We start from the raw sequence: 15938 nt of genomic DNA, 5'->3' as shown, positions 1-15938 counted from the left end.
ACAGCTGCAAGAAAGTTGTTTGTTTGTTTTTTTAACACAAGAGAGAAATGTGAACACTAACCATTTGATGACATTAAGAAAGTATCCTTAAAATTTTAGGTGTGATCATAGTATGGTTAAATTTTAAAGAGTCTTTTTTTTTTTTTTCTTAGAAGTTCATACTGAAATATTTACTGGTAAAATGGTATAACGCCTAGAATTTACTTCAGATAATCCAGGGAGCAAGGACATCAGTGACCAATGGTATAAAGCAAGGGTCAGCACAGTAGAGGTGCAGACCAAATCCAGACCACCTCCTGGTTTTGTAAATAAAGTTTTATTGGAATTCAGCCACAGTCTTTCAGTTCCGTATTCATTTAGTATCGCTGAGGCTGCTTTTTCCCTCCAGCAGCAGAGCTGAATAGTTGTGATGGAGACCATGTGACCTGCAAAGCCTGAAATATTTACTAACTGGCTCTACAGAAAATGTTTGTGACCCCTCACCCATAAGGATGCATGTTTGGCTGCAAGTTCATAATAATTGGTGCTGGGGACTGACTATATGAGGGCTTATTAGACTAATCATCATATTTGTGTGTGCTTGGACTTCTCCATAATGAAAAGTTTAAAAAAAAAAAGAAGAAGTGGACCCAGTAATCTCACTCCTAGTACGCTATCCCTTGGAAACGAAAGCCTCAATTAATAAGGATATATGTATAAGGATGTTTACTAAAATAGTTTACTGGAAATAAATTGCCTCCCAATACAGGATGCTATAAATCACATCCACCCACGCCTTGGAATATTATGTTATCTTTTTAAAGAATGAACTAGCGTTTTACCAGTTCACTTGGAGAATGTTTCATGGGATATTTTCAAGTGAGAAGAGCAAGATGTAAAAAAGTCTGTGCATGACAGTCCCAGTTTTATAGAACAGTGACAAAAATAACCCCTTCGGAATGTAGGGGTGTGTGTGTGTGTGTGTGTGTGTGTGTGCACGTGCACGCGTGCAGGATGCATAACAAGTTGCTAACATGGGTTGGGGTAGAATGATGTCTGTGGAAGGAAGCAAAGCAAAACAGAAAAAGGCTATATTTCAAAAAACAGCCTACATGATACGATCCCATGTATGTGTGTGTGTAAGTTATATTTACATGTATAACGTGCTTTGCTTACTTCAAAAGAGAGTTACGATTTTTAAAACGACCAGAAAGGGGTGAATATTCGTCATGTCCTATGACAGAAGTAAGAAAATAAAAGGGAATTTGGTTAGGAGCTGGAAGGTGCCCAAGAGCAGGGAAACAAGAGAGGAGAGTGACCACTGTCAACCCCGGGCCAGCTAGGGTAGGCTCCGTGGAAGGTTCTAGCTGTGAGAGAGGGGTGGCCGGACCGTCTTTGAGCCACAGCCCCTCCCTGATCTCAGCGCCTCTTCCTCCTGCTCCCGGAGAAATAATGTTTCCCTGGGGGATGAAAGGCATCCCTTTGTGCAGGCTTTAATTGCCATGTTGGGCCAAGTGAATGAGTGGCATGCGGGCGCAGCAGCTGGGCACAGCCAATGCCAGGCAGCAAAGCCCGCTGCCTTAGGACAGCCCGGGCCAGCTGGCCTGGGAGTGCTGCCCACCTCTGCCCCCCGCAGGGGGCCCTGCAAGGGGACAGTGGAGCAGAGGGGTCTGCGGGGGGAGGGGAAGGGGCGGGGCGTCTGAGAGGGTCCCAGCCACTGTCAGAAGCTTATTCATCTCATCCTCCTTCCCCTCCCCCCTCCCTCTTGTTTTTCAGACTGTCAGCATCAATAAGGCCATTAATACGCAGGAAGTGGCTGTAAAGGAAAAACACGCCAGAAATATCCTTTTGGATGTTGCTCGGAGGACCGACCCCAAGGGGGGGTCAAATGGCGGGGGGCGGGGGGTGGGAATGAGGTCGGGGCGAGGCATCCTTGCTCAGCTTCAGGAAGGAGAACCGCCCCCCACCGGCCAGGCCCCCGCAGGGTCTGAACAGTGTGGGTTGGCAACAGCTGGCCTCAGAGCCCACAGCCCGTTGGGGTGGAAGGGACCAAAGCGGCCATCTAGCCCAGTCTCGCCTCTCTCCTGGGACTTAGCTTTTCAGAACTGCCGAGTCCTTTGAATTTACTCTCCTTTGAGAGATTTCCTTGGGGCACTGGAGGGGTTTTCACCTGTATCATCAAAGCGCTCTGGCCCTGCACCTTGCCACACTGACCACCCCCTTGGGGACATGATCAGATGCCCTTCTCTGAACATGAAAGCAAAATAGAGACCTTGGCGGCAGCGGTTGGCCTTAAGCCGACACAAGGGCTCTACCATGGAAATAAGAGCCACTTGTGTGAACTGGTTCACCCCAAACCAGAGGGAAGAAGATGAGAAGGTCAGGGTAGACTAGGGAACTGACGATTTGAAGATTTTCGCCAAGCCCCCCACGCCGAGTTGGTGGAGGTCCTGGGCGGCCACCGTCATGGGTCTGTGGCTTTGGAGGGAAGTGCAGGCAGCCTGGTCGATGGATCCCTCGGGACCTGCCCTTGAGGTCAAGTCCAGGTGCTCAAGTGCTAATCCCCAAAGCCTGGAGGAGAGGCTGCCAGTGGGCCAAGGCTTTGTCTCTGTGTGTGCTGGGGCCAAGCACAGGGCAAGGGGAGGCTGGGCTTCTGTCTGCAATGGGAAGCTCCTTCCCAGCCAGTCGGGTTGGAACAACCCGTCTTGAAGCCATCCCACCCCCGCCCCTCCGTGGAGGAGACCCTCCAGGTTAGAAGGCCATGGAAGCCCGGCACTGCCAGTGCGATGCCCAGAACAGGTCAGGCCCTCCGGAAATGTTGCTAACAGCATGTACCGCTCTGCACTGGAAGGAAAGCAGCTTGTCTTTAGCAGAATATGCTTTGGTTGGAATTAGGGCTTTGCTGCAAGATGGGGCTTTAGAACCTCTACCGGGTACCCCAGAAGCCTGGCCCAACCGTGAGCCTAGCCAGACCTTGCCTTTTTATTCCCTTGATGCTTTACTGAGTCAAGAAAACCAAACCAAGAAAAGCCCTCATTATTAGTGGCCCAATTGATTTTCGCAGGGAGTTACCCAGTCTTGACCCTTCCCTGCTAAGAATACTGATCAGTCAGTCTGGTGCAAGATATGAAGTAAGAGAGACAGTTGTCACAGGGCAGTGTGCTCCTCTGGACGGGTGTGAGCAGAGAGGGCCAGGCCTGTAGTGGCCGGCCCAGGTCACACCTTGCCAGGGAGGCTCCCTGGGGCGATGGAACAGACCTGGAGGGACATTCCGAAATCTCATCTCTGGAGCTCTCTGACTTCCTCTGGGACCTTGAGTGGGCCCAGTGGGACCTCTGTGAGCCTTGATTCCCTTGTCTGTCAAATGAAAGTGTTGGCCAAAGAAGCTTTCAAAGGCCTAACATTCCAGCTCTGACATTCTGGGAGTCTCTCTGCCTCACAATTTCTAAGGGGTGGATAAATGTTGAAAAGATCCGCTCCATACAGTAGGGTTTTAAAGCCTAAAGATCTCACAGAACATTTATTCTTTATCAATACTTTTAAAGATCATCAGCTACCCTCACTACCAACTGAATGAGCATTTGGAAACCTGGCTTCATTTAGAAATGCTGTTCAGACAACCATTTATCCCGGGTGCCTGACTGGTAAACAGGTTGACACCCCCGACCGTGGTATCCGCTCCTGGAGGGCTGAGGACTGAAGTCTTATTTTCTTTATATCCCCAAGTGCCTGACACGAATTGGGTGCGTTAAAATGCTTAGAAAATTAAAGAAAAACAGAAAGGTCTGCTTGCCTCTTTCCAAGCCAGGTTGCCCGGCCAGCTCCACATGTCCCTGGCTTCTGTTTCAGTAGATTGCTCTGCGGTAAAGGAGCCACAATCTGCCGTGAGAAATCATCTCAGTTGAGGGTAGGGGGCTGTCCATCTCTCCTCTCGGCTTCCTTCGATTCCCAGGGGGCTGTGCTTGAGGTGAAACCATAAGTTATTTCAGAATCACTCGAAGACCAAAAGCTGATTTCAGCTTCTAGACCCAAAAGTCCGTGTTCAAGGCAGCCCCTCTCAAAATGCAAATTTCAGTCCAGGGAGGGAACTTTACCACACTTTCCAGCTCAGAAGCAAAACAACACGTCTTTTGGGTGAGTCCCATAGTTTCTAACCTGAGGCAAGTCTTTCCTACATGGTGCGGTGCTTCTTACCCGAGCCTGGATTAAAAAGCCGAAAGTTCAGAGGACATTGCCATACTTGGGGTTAATGGTGCCCAGTTACCGAGTGTGTGAAGCCTGTGTAAGCATCCATTACAAAGGAAATGTGGAAATCCTCTACTTGCCTCAAAAAGGGCTCCCTTAGGTCATTTCAGAGAGGGCTGATGGGACTAAATCCAGGAGCTCTTAACACTGTGACCAAAGATTGAGTTCTCTATTGGATATAATATTAATAGTAACTCGATAGTGCTATGTTTTCCTGATGGAGATACAAGCCACTCATCCATGACTGGTGATGTGGGAAAGTAAAAATAAATGTAAATGTCTTCCATGTTAAAAAAAAAAGTAGGGGGGGGCTCCCTAATTACGGAGGTCTGGAGCTCAGTTAAAGTCACTCGAGGCCAGAAGGACATTTATTACACGCAAAGCGTGGCAGCCGCTCCATGTGGCGGGTGTGTTTGGAATTGGATCTCAGGAGGAAGTGGCCCCAGGAGTCCGCATACAGGGAATTCAAGGTGTTGGGAAATGAAGGCACCCCTGAACGAGGCCAGGAAGGTTTTTAGAAGAGGTGGAGTGAAAGCGTCATTTTTTTAATTAATTAATTAATTAATTTATTTATTTATTTATTTATTTATGGCTGTGTTGGGTCTTCGTTGCTGCGCGCGGGCTTTCTCTAGTTGCGGTGAGCGGGGACTACTCTTCACTGCGGTCCGCGGGCTTCTCACTGCGGTGGCTTCTCGTTGCTGAGCACGGGCTCTAGGCGTGCAGGCTTCAGTAGTTGTGGCTCACGGACTCTAGAGCGCAGGCTCAGTAGTTGTGGTGCACGGGCTTAGTTGTTCCACGGCACGTGGGATCTTCCCGGCCCAGGGCTGTAACCCGTGTCCCCTGCATTGGCAGGCGGATTCTTAACCACTGCGCCACCAGGGAAGCCCCGAAAGAGTCATTTTAAATTTAGGGAAAATACATTTTAAACAAAGACTGCTGCTTTCAGGGTAAGAGCACAGTGTCTAATGGGAGAGGAGTCAGATGCTACCTGGAAGAGGAGCCAAGGGTGTCAGTAGCCAGGGGGTAGGGTCCCCAGCAGGGGCCGGGGCACTTGAAGAGCTGAAGCACACCCTTGCTTTGGAATAGTGCATAAGAAAGAATTTTGAGAGGCTGTATTGTGTTGTTAAAATGTTAGCTGTAATTATAAACACACACCACACCCTCCACCCACCTCCCCACAAAGGCCCCACCACAAACTCAGCAAACCTAGAGGAAGGGCAGAGTCTGTCTTCCCACAGCAAAGCCCTAATTCCAACCGAAGCATCTTCCCACTAAGGCCAACCAGAGCCGCTGCTGGCCCAGAACGCACTTGTGCAAACTAGGAAAAGACACCCCTCCCAAAAGACATTGCTGTCTCTTTGGAAATCGTCTAATAAAATGGATTTTATTAGAAGGAGGCACTTTTTTGCCATCTGTCAGAAAACTGCCAGGATACTTATACAGATCTGTGGTGCCTTCATTATAAGCGGTGCCCTCTGACAGGTAGTGCCAGGCGCCATGAACAACACACAGCCCCCATGGTGGCCTTTAGAGGCTTCATCCCAGGGTTGGTTGTCTTTGTTTTCCATGACCTTCCCTCACCGTGCATACTGGGCACCCACCATGAAAAGGGGGCACAGACCTTTTGGTCTGTTGTCAACCGGCTGCCCCTCTCCAGCAACGCTGTGCTCTGCTGGAAGTTCTGCCACGTGTTCCACAAACTCCTCCGGGATGGACACCCAAATGTGAGTTCCTGGGGCTGCAGGGGATGGGCAGGGATCCAGGGACCCACGTGGGGAAAGTGCAGTTGCCTGAGTCCCAAGAGCCACTATCCACTCTCGCACAGGGGATGGCAGCTGCCCGCATCTCCTGACCTCTTGGGTACCAATTTCAGAGACGGCTTCGTCTCTCTCCCATCACCCTCTCTACTCCACCCCAGACCCATGTTTCACCATCCTCTGTCTCCTCTCCTTCTCTCTCCAGGTCCTGAAGGACTCTCTGAGATACAAAAACGAACTGAGTGACATGAGCAGGATGTGGGTGAGTTTGGACACGCACCCAGGGGCCACCTGTGCCACCTTATCCTTTCCCAGAGGCCACAGAACAAGGACTGTGGAATGGAACGAATTCATCTCTTTCAGCTTGTTTAGCATTTCTCTCATGAACATCAGGGAGGGAGTCAAAGATGCCCCCAAATGGAACCATGATATCCACAGTCTTACCTGGGGTCCCTGAAAGCTGTAGGGAAGTTCTAGGGCCTGGGAGTTTCTCCTGCCGATGGAAGCTCATGTCATAATGCTCTCTGGGCATTGGGATCCTTCCGCAGTGACACTGTCACAGTTCCTACTTCTTTCCTTCTACTGGTCCCATTGGGGTCACAGTACATTGAGAACTGGCATTCCCAATCCTTAATGCCAGTGGTTTTTCTTTACTGTCTAGGGATTCTTAGTGCCTTAGGAAGAGGGAGGAGGTAGGTGGCAATATCAGAATACATTGAAAAGAGTGGTTTTGTACACATACCGGAATCCCTCTAGATTCAAGGAGTATGTGTATGGACAGGAGGTAATCTGCCTTTTGAAGAATCTCCCCAGGTGATTCTGATGTGTCATTTTGCCCCACTGGTTAAGAACTACTATGTTAGCCCTTTCCTTCAAATTCTTACCTGTGTCTGTCTGAACTCACAAAATGTTAGCAATTATGTTGTCCAATCTACCCATTATAGATGAGAAATACAGGCCCAGAGAGGGAAGCAGCTTTTCCTATGTCACAAGACTAGTTAACCTAAACAAAGCAGAGGTTTGTCCCCAAAACTCCCAACTGTATGCTAGAGAGCTTTCTATTACATTTCTGTAACATGGAAAGCTTAGGTCTTTTTCCTTTTTTTGCTAGAATTTATCTGGTACATCTTTTTTCATCCTTTTACTTTTGACTTTTCTATATTCTTTTTAATATTTTTTACATATATATTTATTGCAGTGTGGCCAGAGAATCAATATGATACTGATTTTCAAAGTTTTTTTGAGACTTGCTGTGTGAGCTAGTTCATGGTCAGTTTTTGTTTAAAATTGAAGTATAGTTGATTTATAATACTATATTAGTTTCAGATGTACAGCATAGTGATTGACTGATTGACTTTTCTATATTCTTTTCTCTTAGAAATATACTTGTCAATAGCATTTAGTTGGATTTTTTTTTAAATTCAGGATAGCAGTCTTTGTCTTAACTGGACGTTTACTCTGTTTACATTTATTATAATTCATAATATGTTTAGATATATATCTCCCATCTTATTTTATGCTATTTGTCCCATCTGTTCTGTTTCTATTTCTCTCATTGTTTGCCTTCTTTTGGATTGATTGGGTATTTTCTTTCTCATTCAATTTCCCCCTCATTACTAGTGGGAAGATAAAAAATAAAAGCAGAGGTTTTGTTTTTTTTTTAATTTTTTGATAATGTTATCTAACAATTACAAAGTGCATGCTTAGGTTATCAATGTCTAAAATTCATATCAATGTCTAAATATCATATCTTTTTCCAGTATAGCACAAAGACCTTAGAATATTTTAACCCCATTCACTCCCTTGTATGTTGTTGTCATGCATTTTAATTTTTGTTGCTTTTAGACCCTAGAAGATATTTTATTTTAATTGTTTTCTTCTGCACTCTTCATTTCCTCTTACATCTCAGGCCATCCATTTGGGATGTCTTTCTTTCTGCCTGAGTTATTTCCTTTAGAACTTCCTTTAGTGAGAGTCTGCTGGTGGCAAACAACCACTTTTACCTGATGGAGAATGTCTTTATTTCACCCTCATTCATGGAAGATATTTTCTCTGACTTTAGAATTCTGGGGTAATAGTTCTTTTCTTTCAGCACATGGAAGATATTAGTCAAGATGTCCTTCCACTGACTTCTGGCTTCCATCATTTTTATGAAGTCTGCTGTCAGACTTACCATTGCTTCTTTGAAGCTAATCTGTGTTTGTTTCTTTGTTTTTAAGTTCTTAGTATTTATCTAGGTGTGAATTTATTCTAGATTCTTTGGACTTTTTAAATCTGTAGATTATTATATTTTATCAGTTATGAAAAATTCTCATTGTCTCTAAATATTGATTTGCTTCATTCTTTGTTTTCCTCTGAGACTTTGGTTAGCAGTATTTTAGACTTTCTCACTCTATTCCCCATGTCTTTAAACCACCATTTCATTTTTTTCTACCTGTTTGTCTCTATACTGCATTCTGGATGATTTCAGTAGATCTAGCTTTCAGTTCACTTATTCCCTCTTCAGCTGGGTCTAATCTGTTGCTAAACCTCTCCATAAGGTTTTCAATTTTAGTATCATTCTCATTTCTTGGAATTTTAGGTTTGGTTTGGTTTGGTTTTTTCTAATCTGCTCGGCATTCTTTATAATTTATTGTGCCCTGCATATATTTTGAAACAGTCTCTAATTTTTTTAGGCTTGTTAAATATAGTGGTTTTATATATCACTTTTTATAATTCTAGTATCTAAAGCCCTTAGAGGTCTGTTTCTGCCATCTGTTGTTTTGATGAATTTTGCTCCTGCTATGTAGTTTCTTTTTGTATTTAGTTACTTTTCTACTGTGAGCTGCTCATTTTCCTGGAGATTTTTTTGGTGGGAATTCTTTGAATTCTAACAAAGGCAGCTTCCTCCAGAGGGAATTGGCACTTGCATCCATTAAGATCACTCTAAATTAAATTCTCAGCTTAAAAGTTTTGTGAATTCTGAGCAGATCCCCTTGAGGACTGGCTCACCGGTCCAATTCTCAGCAGTAGTTTTTTCCGCCCTCTGATCACAACAGTGGTTTAAGGCAGTAGATTTTCTTTGCAGTCCTCAGGGGGGACTCCTTCAGTGTAGGAGTACATGTGTGTTATTTCCAATTGACCCTTAATTCCCCTGCACCGAGGAGGAAGTCTTTTGGCTCTTCCACTAGACTCCTCAGGTTGGGCAGGTGAGAGCCCTGCCTCCTGTTCACCACCTGGGCCTTAAGGCCCAGAAAACCAAAACTCAGGTTCACTTGGTGTGGCAAAGTGCCCCCTCCCCACCATTCCCTGACCCCGTCAAGTCATTTGCTCTCTGAATATCTGAATTACTCAGTTCCTGGCCTGAGGATTCCTTACTCTCTTGCAAGTTCATTAATGCCTTCAAAGCATTTTTAATATTTCACTCAATATTGTTAGTAGTTTTCAGTGGGAAGGTCAACCCAGGTACCTAGCCTGCCTGCCTTGTTATCCAAAATAGAATTCTTTTAGGTCTTTTTTCCTATGTAGTCTGTCTCTTCCATTTGACTAAGAGTTTCTGAAGTTAGAAACTTCTTTTACTTTTTTTTTTAAAATTAAGACCTTATTTTTTTTAAGAGCAGTTTTAGGTTCACTGAAAAATTGAGTGGAAAGTACAGAGTTTCCATATACCTGCCCTGCCCCCAAACATGCATAGCCTCCCCTAATGGATGAACCTACTGACACATCCATCACAGTCACCAAAGTCCATAGTTTACATTACAGTTCACTTGTGGCGTTGTGCATTCTGTGGGTTTGGACAAATGTATCCATCATACAGAATATTTTCACCAACTTAAAAATCCTCTGTGCTCTACCTGTTCATCCCACCCCACCCCCCCAACTCTTGGCAACCACTGATCGTTTTACAGTCTCCATAGTTTTACCTTTTCCAGATGTCATATAGTTGGAATCATAGTATGTAGTCTTTTCAGACTGGCTTCTTTCACTTAGTAATATTCAATTAAGTTTCCTCCACGTCTTTTCATGGCTTGATAGCTCATTTCTTTTTACTGCTCAGTAATATTCCACTGTTTGGATGCATCACAGCTTATGTATCCATTCACCTACTGAAGGTCATCCTGGTTGCTTCCAAGTTCTGGTAATTATGAGTAAAGCTGCTAAAAACATCCATGTGCAGGTTTTTGTGTGGACTTAAGTTTTCAACTCCTTTGGGTGAAAACCAAGGAGCTCCATAGTTGAATCCTATGGTAATAGTATGTTTAGTTTTGTAAGAAACTACCAAACTATTTTCCAAAGTGGCTGTATCACTCTGCATTCCCACCAGCAGTGAATGAGAGTTCCTGTTGCTCTGCATCCTCATCAGTATTTGGTGTTGTCAGTGTTCTGGATTTCGGCCATTCTAATAGGTATCTAGTGGTATTTCATTGTTTTAATTTGCATTTCCCTGTTGACATAGGATGTGGAGCATCTTTTCATATGTTTATTGACCATCTAAACATCTTCTCTCATAAGGTTTCTGTGAAGGTCTTAGGCCCATTTTTTAGCTGGATTGTTTGTTTTCTTATTGTTGAGTTTTAGGAGTATATTTATATGTTTTAGATAACTGTCCTTTACCAGATATGTCTTTTGAAAATATTTTCTCCCAGTCTGTGGCTTATCTTCTCATTCTCTTGACAATGTCTTTTGCAGAGTAGAAGTTTTTGTTTGTTTGTTTGTTTGTTTGTTTTTGCTATGTTGGGTCTTCGTTGCTGCACGCGGGCTTTCTTTAGTTGCGGCAAGTGGGGGCTACTCTTCTTCATGGTGCGTGGGCTACTCACTGCCGTGGCTTCTCTTGTTGCGGAGCACGGGCCCTAGAGCACGCAGGCTTCAGTAGTTGCAGTGTGTGAGCTCAGTAGTTGTGGCTCATGGGCTTAGTTGCTCTGCAACATGTGGGATCTTCCCAGACCAGGGCTCGGACCCATGTCCCCTGCATTGGCAGGTGGATTCTTAACCACTGCGCCACCAGGGAAGTCCCAGAGTAGAAGTTTTTAATTTTAATGAAGCCCAGCTTATCAATCATTTCTTTCATGGATTGTGCCTTTGGTGTTGTATCTAGAGTCATCACCATACTCAAGGTCATCCAGGTTTTCTCCTTTGTGATCTTCTAGGAGTTTTATAGTTTTGTATTTTACATTTAAATCTTTGATCCATTCACCTTTTACTTTTTTTTAATATAATCCATTTTTTAAATTTTTATTCATTTTATTTATTTATTTTTGGTTGTGCCAGGTCTTAGTTGTGGCTGGTGGGCTCCTTAGTTGCAGCCAGCAGGCTCCTTAGTTGTGTCATAGGAACTCTTAGGTGTAGCATGCATGTGGGATCTAGTTCCCTGACCAGGGATCGAACCCGCATACCCTGCATTGGGAGGTGAATTCTTAACCACTGCGCCACCAGGGAAGTCCCCACCTTTTTGATCCTCATACATTTTCACATGAAGTATAGTTGTCTTTGATGATGAGCATATTTTTGCTTTTTCTACTTCTCACTACTTTCTGATTTTTCTATAATGAACAAGTATATCATAAAATACGAATTTTCATAGAAAATTAATACATTATGAAATACTGTCATCTCTGGCATTGATGTTTTTAAACTCCTTTGATTACTCAACTCTCTTTGGTGCCCCTTGAGACATCTTTCAAAGGGATTCCTCTACGCTAGAGGATGTAGAAGTCAAGACTCACATGGGAGCCACAGTTATTCAGTTTAAGGTTCTTTGTGCCCCATTTTCCTTTTCTTTTGTATGTAATAGGGAGTTGCCAGCATCACTCTGCTAAGCCTAGCTTCTGCCCAGGCACCTAGGACATGACTGCATGGGCAGACTCCATGGGAAGGCTTCTTCTTTACCAGCTAGGCTTAGTCCCATTTCAAACCCCCATCCCAGGTATAATACCATAGATGCTCTTAGTCTGTTGAAATCCATCTGGAGGAGGTGTTTCCTCTCCTGTGTTTAGATAGAGAGACAAAAGGAAGGAGATAGCCCATAGTCAGACTGTGATTACTAAGGATGGGAGACTTAGGTTCTTAAATGAGTAGCATAATCCAGAATTTACCCAAAGGATGTTTGTACACAAGATGATACTGTAAGAATGTTCATCGAAACATAGTTTACATAGAAAAACTTGCCTACAACTAAAACACACAACAGTAGGGAGCTGGTTTGATAAATTACAGTACAGACTTATAATGTACTGAGTAGTCACGAAAAATAATGATACAGAAGAAAATTTAAGAAGATGGAAAAAATTGCAGTATATTAAGTGAAAAAAACCATATTGATCCCATTTTATCTTTTAAAATAAAGGTGGAGCACAGAGGATTTCTAGGGCAGTGAAACTACTCTGTATGATATTATAATGGTAAATCCATGTCATTATACATTTGTCAAAACCCATAGGATGTACAACACCAAGAGTGAACCCTAATGTAAACTTTACTTTGGATGATAACGATGTGTCAGGTTCATCAATTATAACAAATGTCCCACTCTGGTGAGGGATGTTAACAGTGGAAGAGGCTGTGTATGTGTGGGGACAGGGGGCACATGGGGAATCTCTGTACTCTCTGTTCCATTTCGCTGTGACCCTAAAACTCCCCTAAAAAATTAAGTCTGTTTAAATTGAAAAAATAACATCGTGAACCCCAAAATGTTAGCCATGATTATATCTGGTGGTTAGGTTAATGGTGATTTGTTTGCATATGTACTTTTTTACATTTTTCAAATGTTCTTTCTAATTTTGTTTTTCAATGTATATCAACATTTTATTAAAATTCTTCCAAATTTTTATTGTGGTAAAATACACATAACATGAAATTTACTACCTTAACCATTTCTTAAGTGTACAGTTGAGTGGTATTAAGTACGTTCATATTGTTGTATAATCATCACACCATCCATCTCTGAAACTTTTCATCTTGTAAAACTGTAAATCTATATCCATTAAACAATAACTCCCCATTCCCCTCCCCACCTCAAGCCCCTAGAAACCACCATTTTACTTTCTGTCTCAAGATTTTTCACTAATCTACGTACCTCATATAAATGGAATCATACACTATTTGTCCTTTTGTGACTGGATTATTTCACTTAACATAATGTACTCAAGATTCATTCATGTTGTAGTACGTGTCAGAATTTCCTTTTTAAGACTGAATAATATTCCGTTGTATGGGTATATCACATTCTGTTTATTCATTCATCTGTCGATGGACACTTTGGTTGCCTCCATGTTTTAGCTATTGTAAATAATGCTTCTGTGAACATGGGTGTGCAAATATTTTCAAGATCCTTCTTTCAATTCATTTGAGTATATACTGAGAGGTGGAATTTCAGGATCATATGGTAATTCTCTTTGTAATTTTTTGAGGAGCTGCCATACTGTTTTCCACAGTTGCTGTACCATTTTACATCCCCACTAACAGTGTCCAAGGGTACCAATTTCTCCACATCCTCCCCAGCACTTTTTTTTTTTTGATATTAGCTTTCCTAATAGATGTGAGGTGGTATCTCATTGTAGTTCTTTTTTTTAATTTTTGTTGGAGTATAGTTGCTTTACAATATTGTGTTAGTTTCTACTGTACAGTAAAGTGAATCAGCAATATGTATACATACATCCCCTATTTTTTTGGGTTTCCTTCCCACTTAGGTCACCACAGAGCATTGAGTAGAGTTCCCTGTGCTATATAGTAGGTTCTCATTAGTTATCTATTTTATACATAGTATCAATAGTGTATATATGATTATATCTGGTGATTAGGTTAAGGGTGATTTGTTTGCATATGCACTTTTTTACGTTTTCCAAATTTTCAACAGCGGATGTATGTTATTTTCATACTCAGATAAAATATATATTCTTTCAAAAAGAAATCCTGGCTGTAGATCTTTCAACCCAATGTTCTTCGTGTTGACACCCTGCTTTCTTTCCTCATCCTGAAAGGGCCACCTGAGTGAGGGGTATGGGCAGCTTTGCAGCATCTACCTCAAACTGCTGAGAACGAAGATGGAGTACCACACCAAAGTGAGTCTTTGCGACAATCCTGCTGCCACTGCCAGCCGTGCACTCCCCCCGCCCCCGCTTCCCCCACCTCCCCGCCCTGTCCCCTCACACCTGGCTGGGCTTAACTGTCAGGTTTTCCAGGTAATGAGACAGCCTGGCTTCTCAGGGAGTGTTCACACCATATCCCAGCTATGTAAGAGGAAACATTTTATAGAGTGACTACAGTCAGGCCCCTGGGATGTGACAAGGGGCCTGGGATTTTGGCCCAGGTCTTCTGCACCTTTTGTTCCCCATTTTGCAAATAGAAAGAGGAACCCAATCCACCAGGTGACCTTATAAAAATACTTCAGAAGCACTGACTTGACTGTTAATAGAAACAACGCCTTCCATTTATTTATTTATTTTTTAAATTTATTTATTTACTTATTTATTTTTGACTGTGTTGGGTCTTCGTTTCTGTGCGTGGGCTTTCTCTAGTTGCGGCGAGTGGGGGCTACTCTTCATCGCGGTGCGCGGGCTTCTCATTGTCGTGGCTTCTCTTATTGCGGAGCAAAGGTTCTAGACGCGCAGGCTCAGAAGTTGTGCCTCACGGGCTTAGTTGCTCCGCGGTATGTGGGATCTTCCCAGACCAGGGCACGAACCCATGTCTCCTGCATTGGCAGGCAGACTCTTAACCACTGCGCCACCAGGGAAGCCCCACGCCTTCCATTTATATAGTAAGTTTCCACACAGGACCTTCTAATCAAGATATGACTTTAGCTGATATTTCTTTTTTATATATTTAAGATTTTTTTATATTTATTTTATTTATTATTATTTATTTTTGGCCACGTTGGGTCTTCTTTGCTGCACGCAGGCTTTCTCTAATTGTGGCGAGCAGGGGCTACTCTTCGTTGCAGTGTGCAGGCTTCTCACTGCGGTGGCTTCTTCTGTTGCGGAGCACAGGCTCTAGGCGCACGGGCTTCAGTAGTTGTGGCTCGCGGGCTCTAGAGCGCAGGCTCAGTAGTTGTGGCTCGCGGGCTTAGTTGCTCTGCGGCACATGGGATCTTCCCGGACCAGGGCTTGAACCCGTGTCCCCTGCATTGGCAGGTGGATTCTTAACCCCTGCGCCACCAGGGAAGCCCTACCTGGTATTTCTTACACATTTAATGCATGTAAAACTGTGTGCCAAGTGGCATATAAGAATAAGAAAAAAGGGTCTACTCTTTAGGCGTTTACAGATCTGTTGGGGAGAGAAGCTTATACACTTGCAGTAGCTGTGTAATAGTGCCGGGCAGGTATGTGTGCCTGCAGAAAAGTGCCAGGGATGTTTTGAAATGATGGAGGGGTATGGCATCCTAAAGGGCAGAATGAAGGAAGTGGGTCTTGAGGTGGTCCTTGAAGGGTGGGTATGAGGCAGATAGGAGTTAAGGAAGAATGGCATGCCAGGTGGGAGGGAAAATGGCCAGAATTAGGGAGCTGGCGGTGGAAATGGAGAAGGGGACCAGGTCATCATAATGTCCAGACTGAGTGAGGAAGTAAATGCGACCAGAAGGATAAAGGAACCGGCCTGAGTCTCTGAGGCAGAGGAGCAGGGGTGGTGGGCCTGAGGGCAGGAAGGGGCTGTAAGGGCAGAGCACTGGGTGTTACAGCCAGAAAGGGAGGTGCCGGAGTGGAGGATTTCTGTCTTCAGAGCCTGAAGAACTCACACTGGCATTTAGAGCCCCCTTGGTGGCCTGGCCACCCATCTCTCTGTGCTCCCCTCCACCTGCCCCGCTGCCCTGTGTTCCACCCGCTCTAGACAGACCACACCGAGAAAGAGAGCAGGATACAGATACTCGACAACTGATGATCCCACATAATTTCCCCTGACTGTGCGGGTGCTTGATGTAATATTTTCCAGCCTTCAAGTTTATTTTACTAATTATGTTTTGCTAAAGTTAATACAAGAATGGGTTTGCCT

General features: G+C 43.9%; 1 protein-coding gene across 2 annotated transcripts in view; it reads left to right on the top strand.

Annotated features, from left to right (window-relative positions):
* HIP1 (huntingtin interacting protein 1) overlaps positions 1-15938 on the top strand; it is a 152465-nt gene that overhangs the window by 99474 nt on the left and 37053 nt on the right. For both annotated transcript variants that reach the window (XM_082360240.1, XM_082360241.1), the window contains exons 2-5: positions 1756-1819; positions 5806-5948; positions 6187-6243; positions 13937-14017. In XM_082360240.1, coding sequence (XP_082216366.1) covers positions 1756-1819; positions 5806-5948; positions 6187-6243; positions 13937-14017 — 345 coding nt within the window. The remainder of the gene's footprint in view (positions 1-1755; positions 1820-5805; positions 5949-6186; positions 6244-13936; positions 14018-15938) is intronic.

Source organism: Balaenoptera borealis (genome assembly GCF_965194805.1).
Source record: "Balaenoptera borealis genome assembly, chromosome: 16".
In the NCBI taxonomy this organism is placed as follows: Eukaryota; Metazoa; Chordata; class Mammalia; order Artiodactyla; family Balaenopteridae; genus Balaenoptera; species Balaenoptera borealis.
This window is presented reverse-complemented; position numbering and strand designations above follow the sequence as displayed.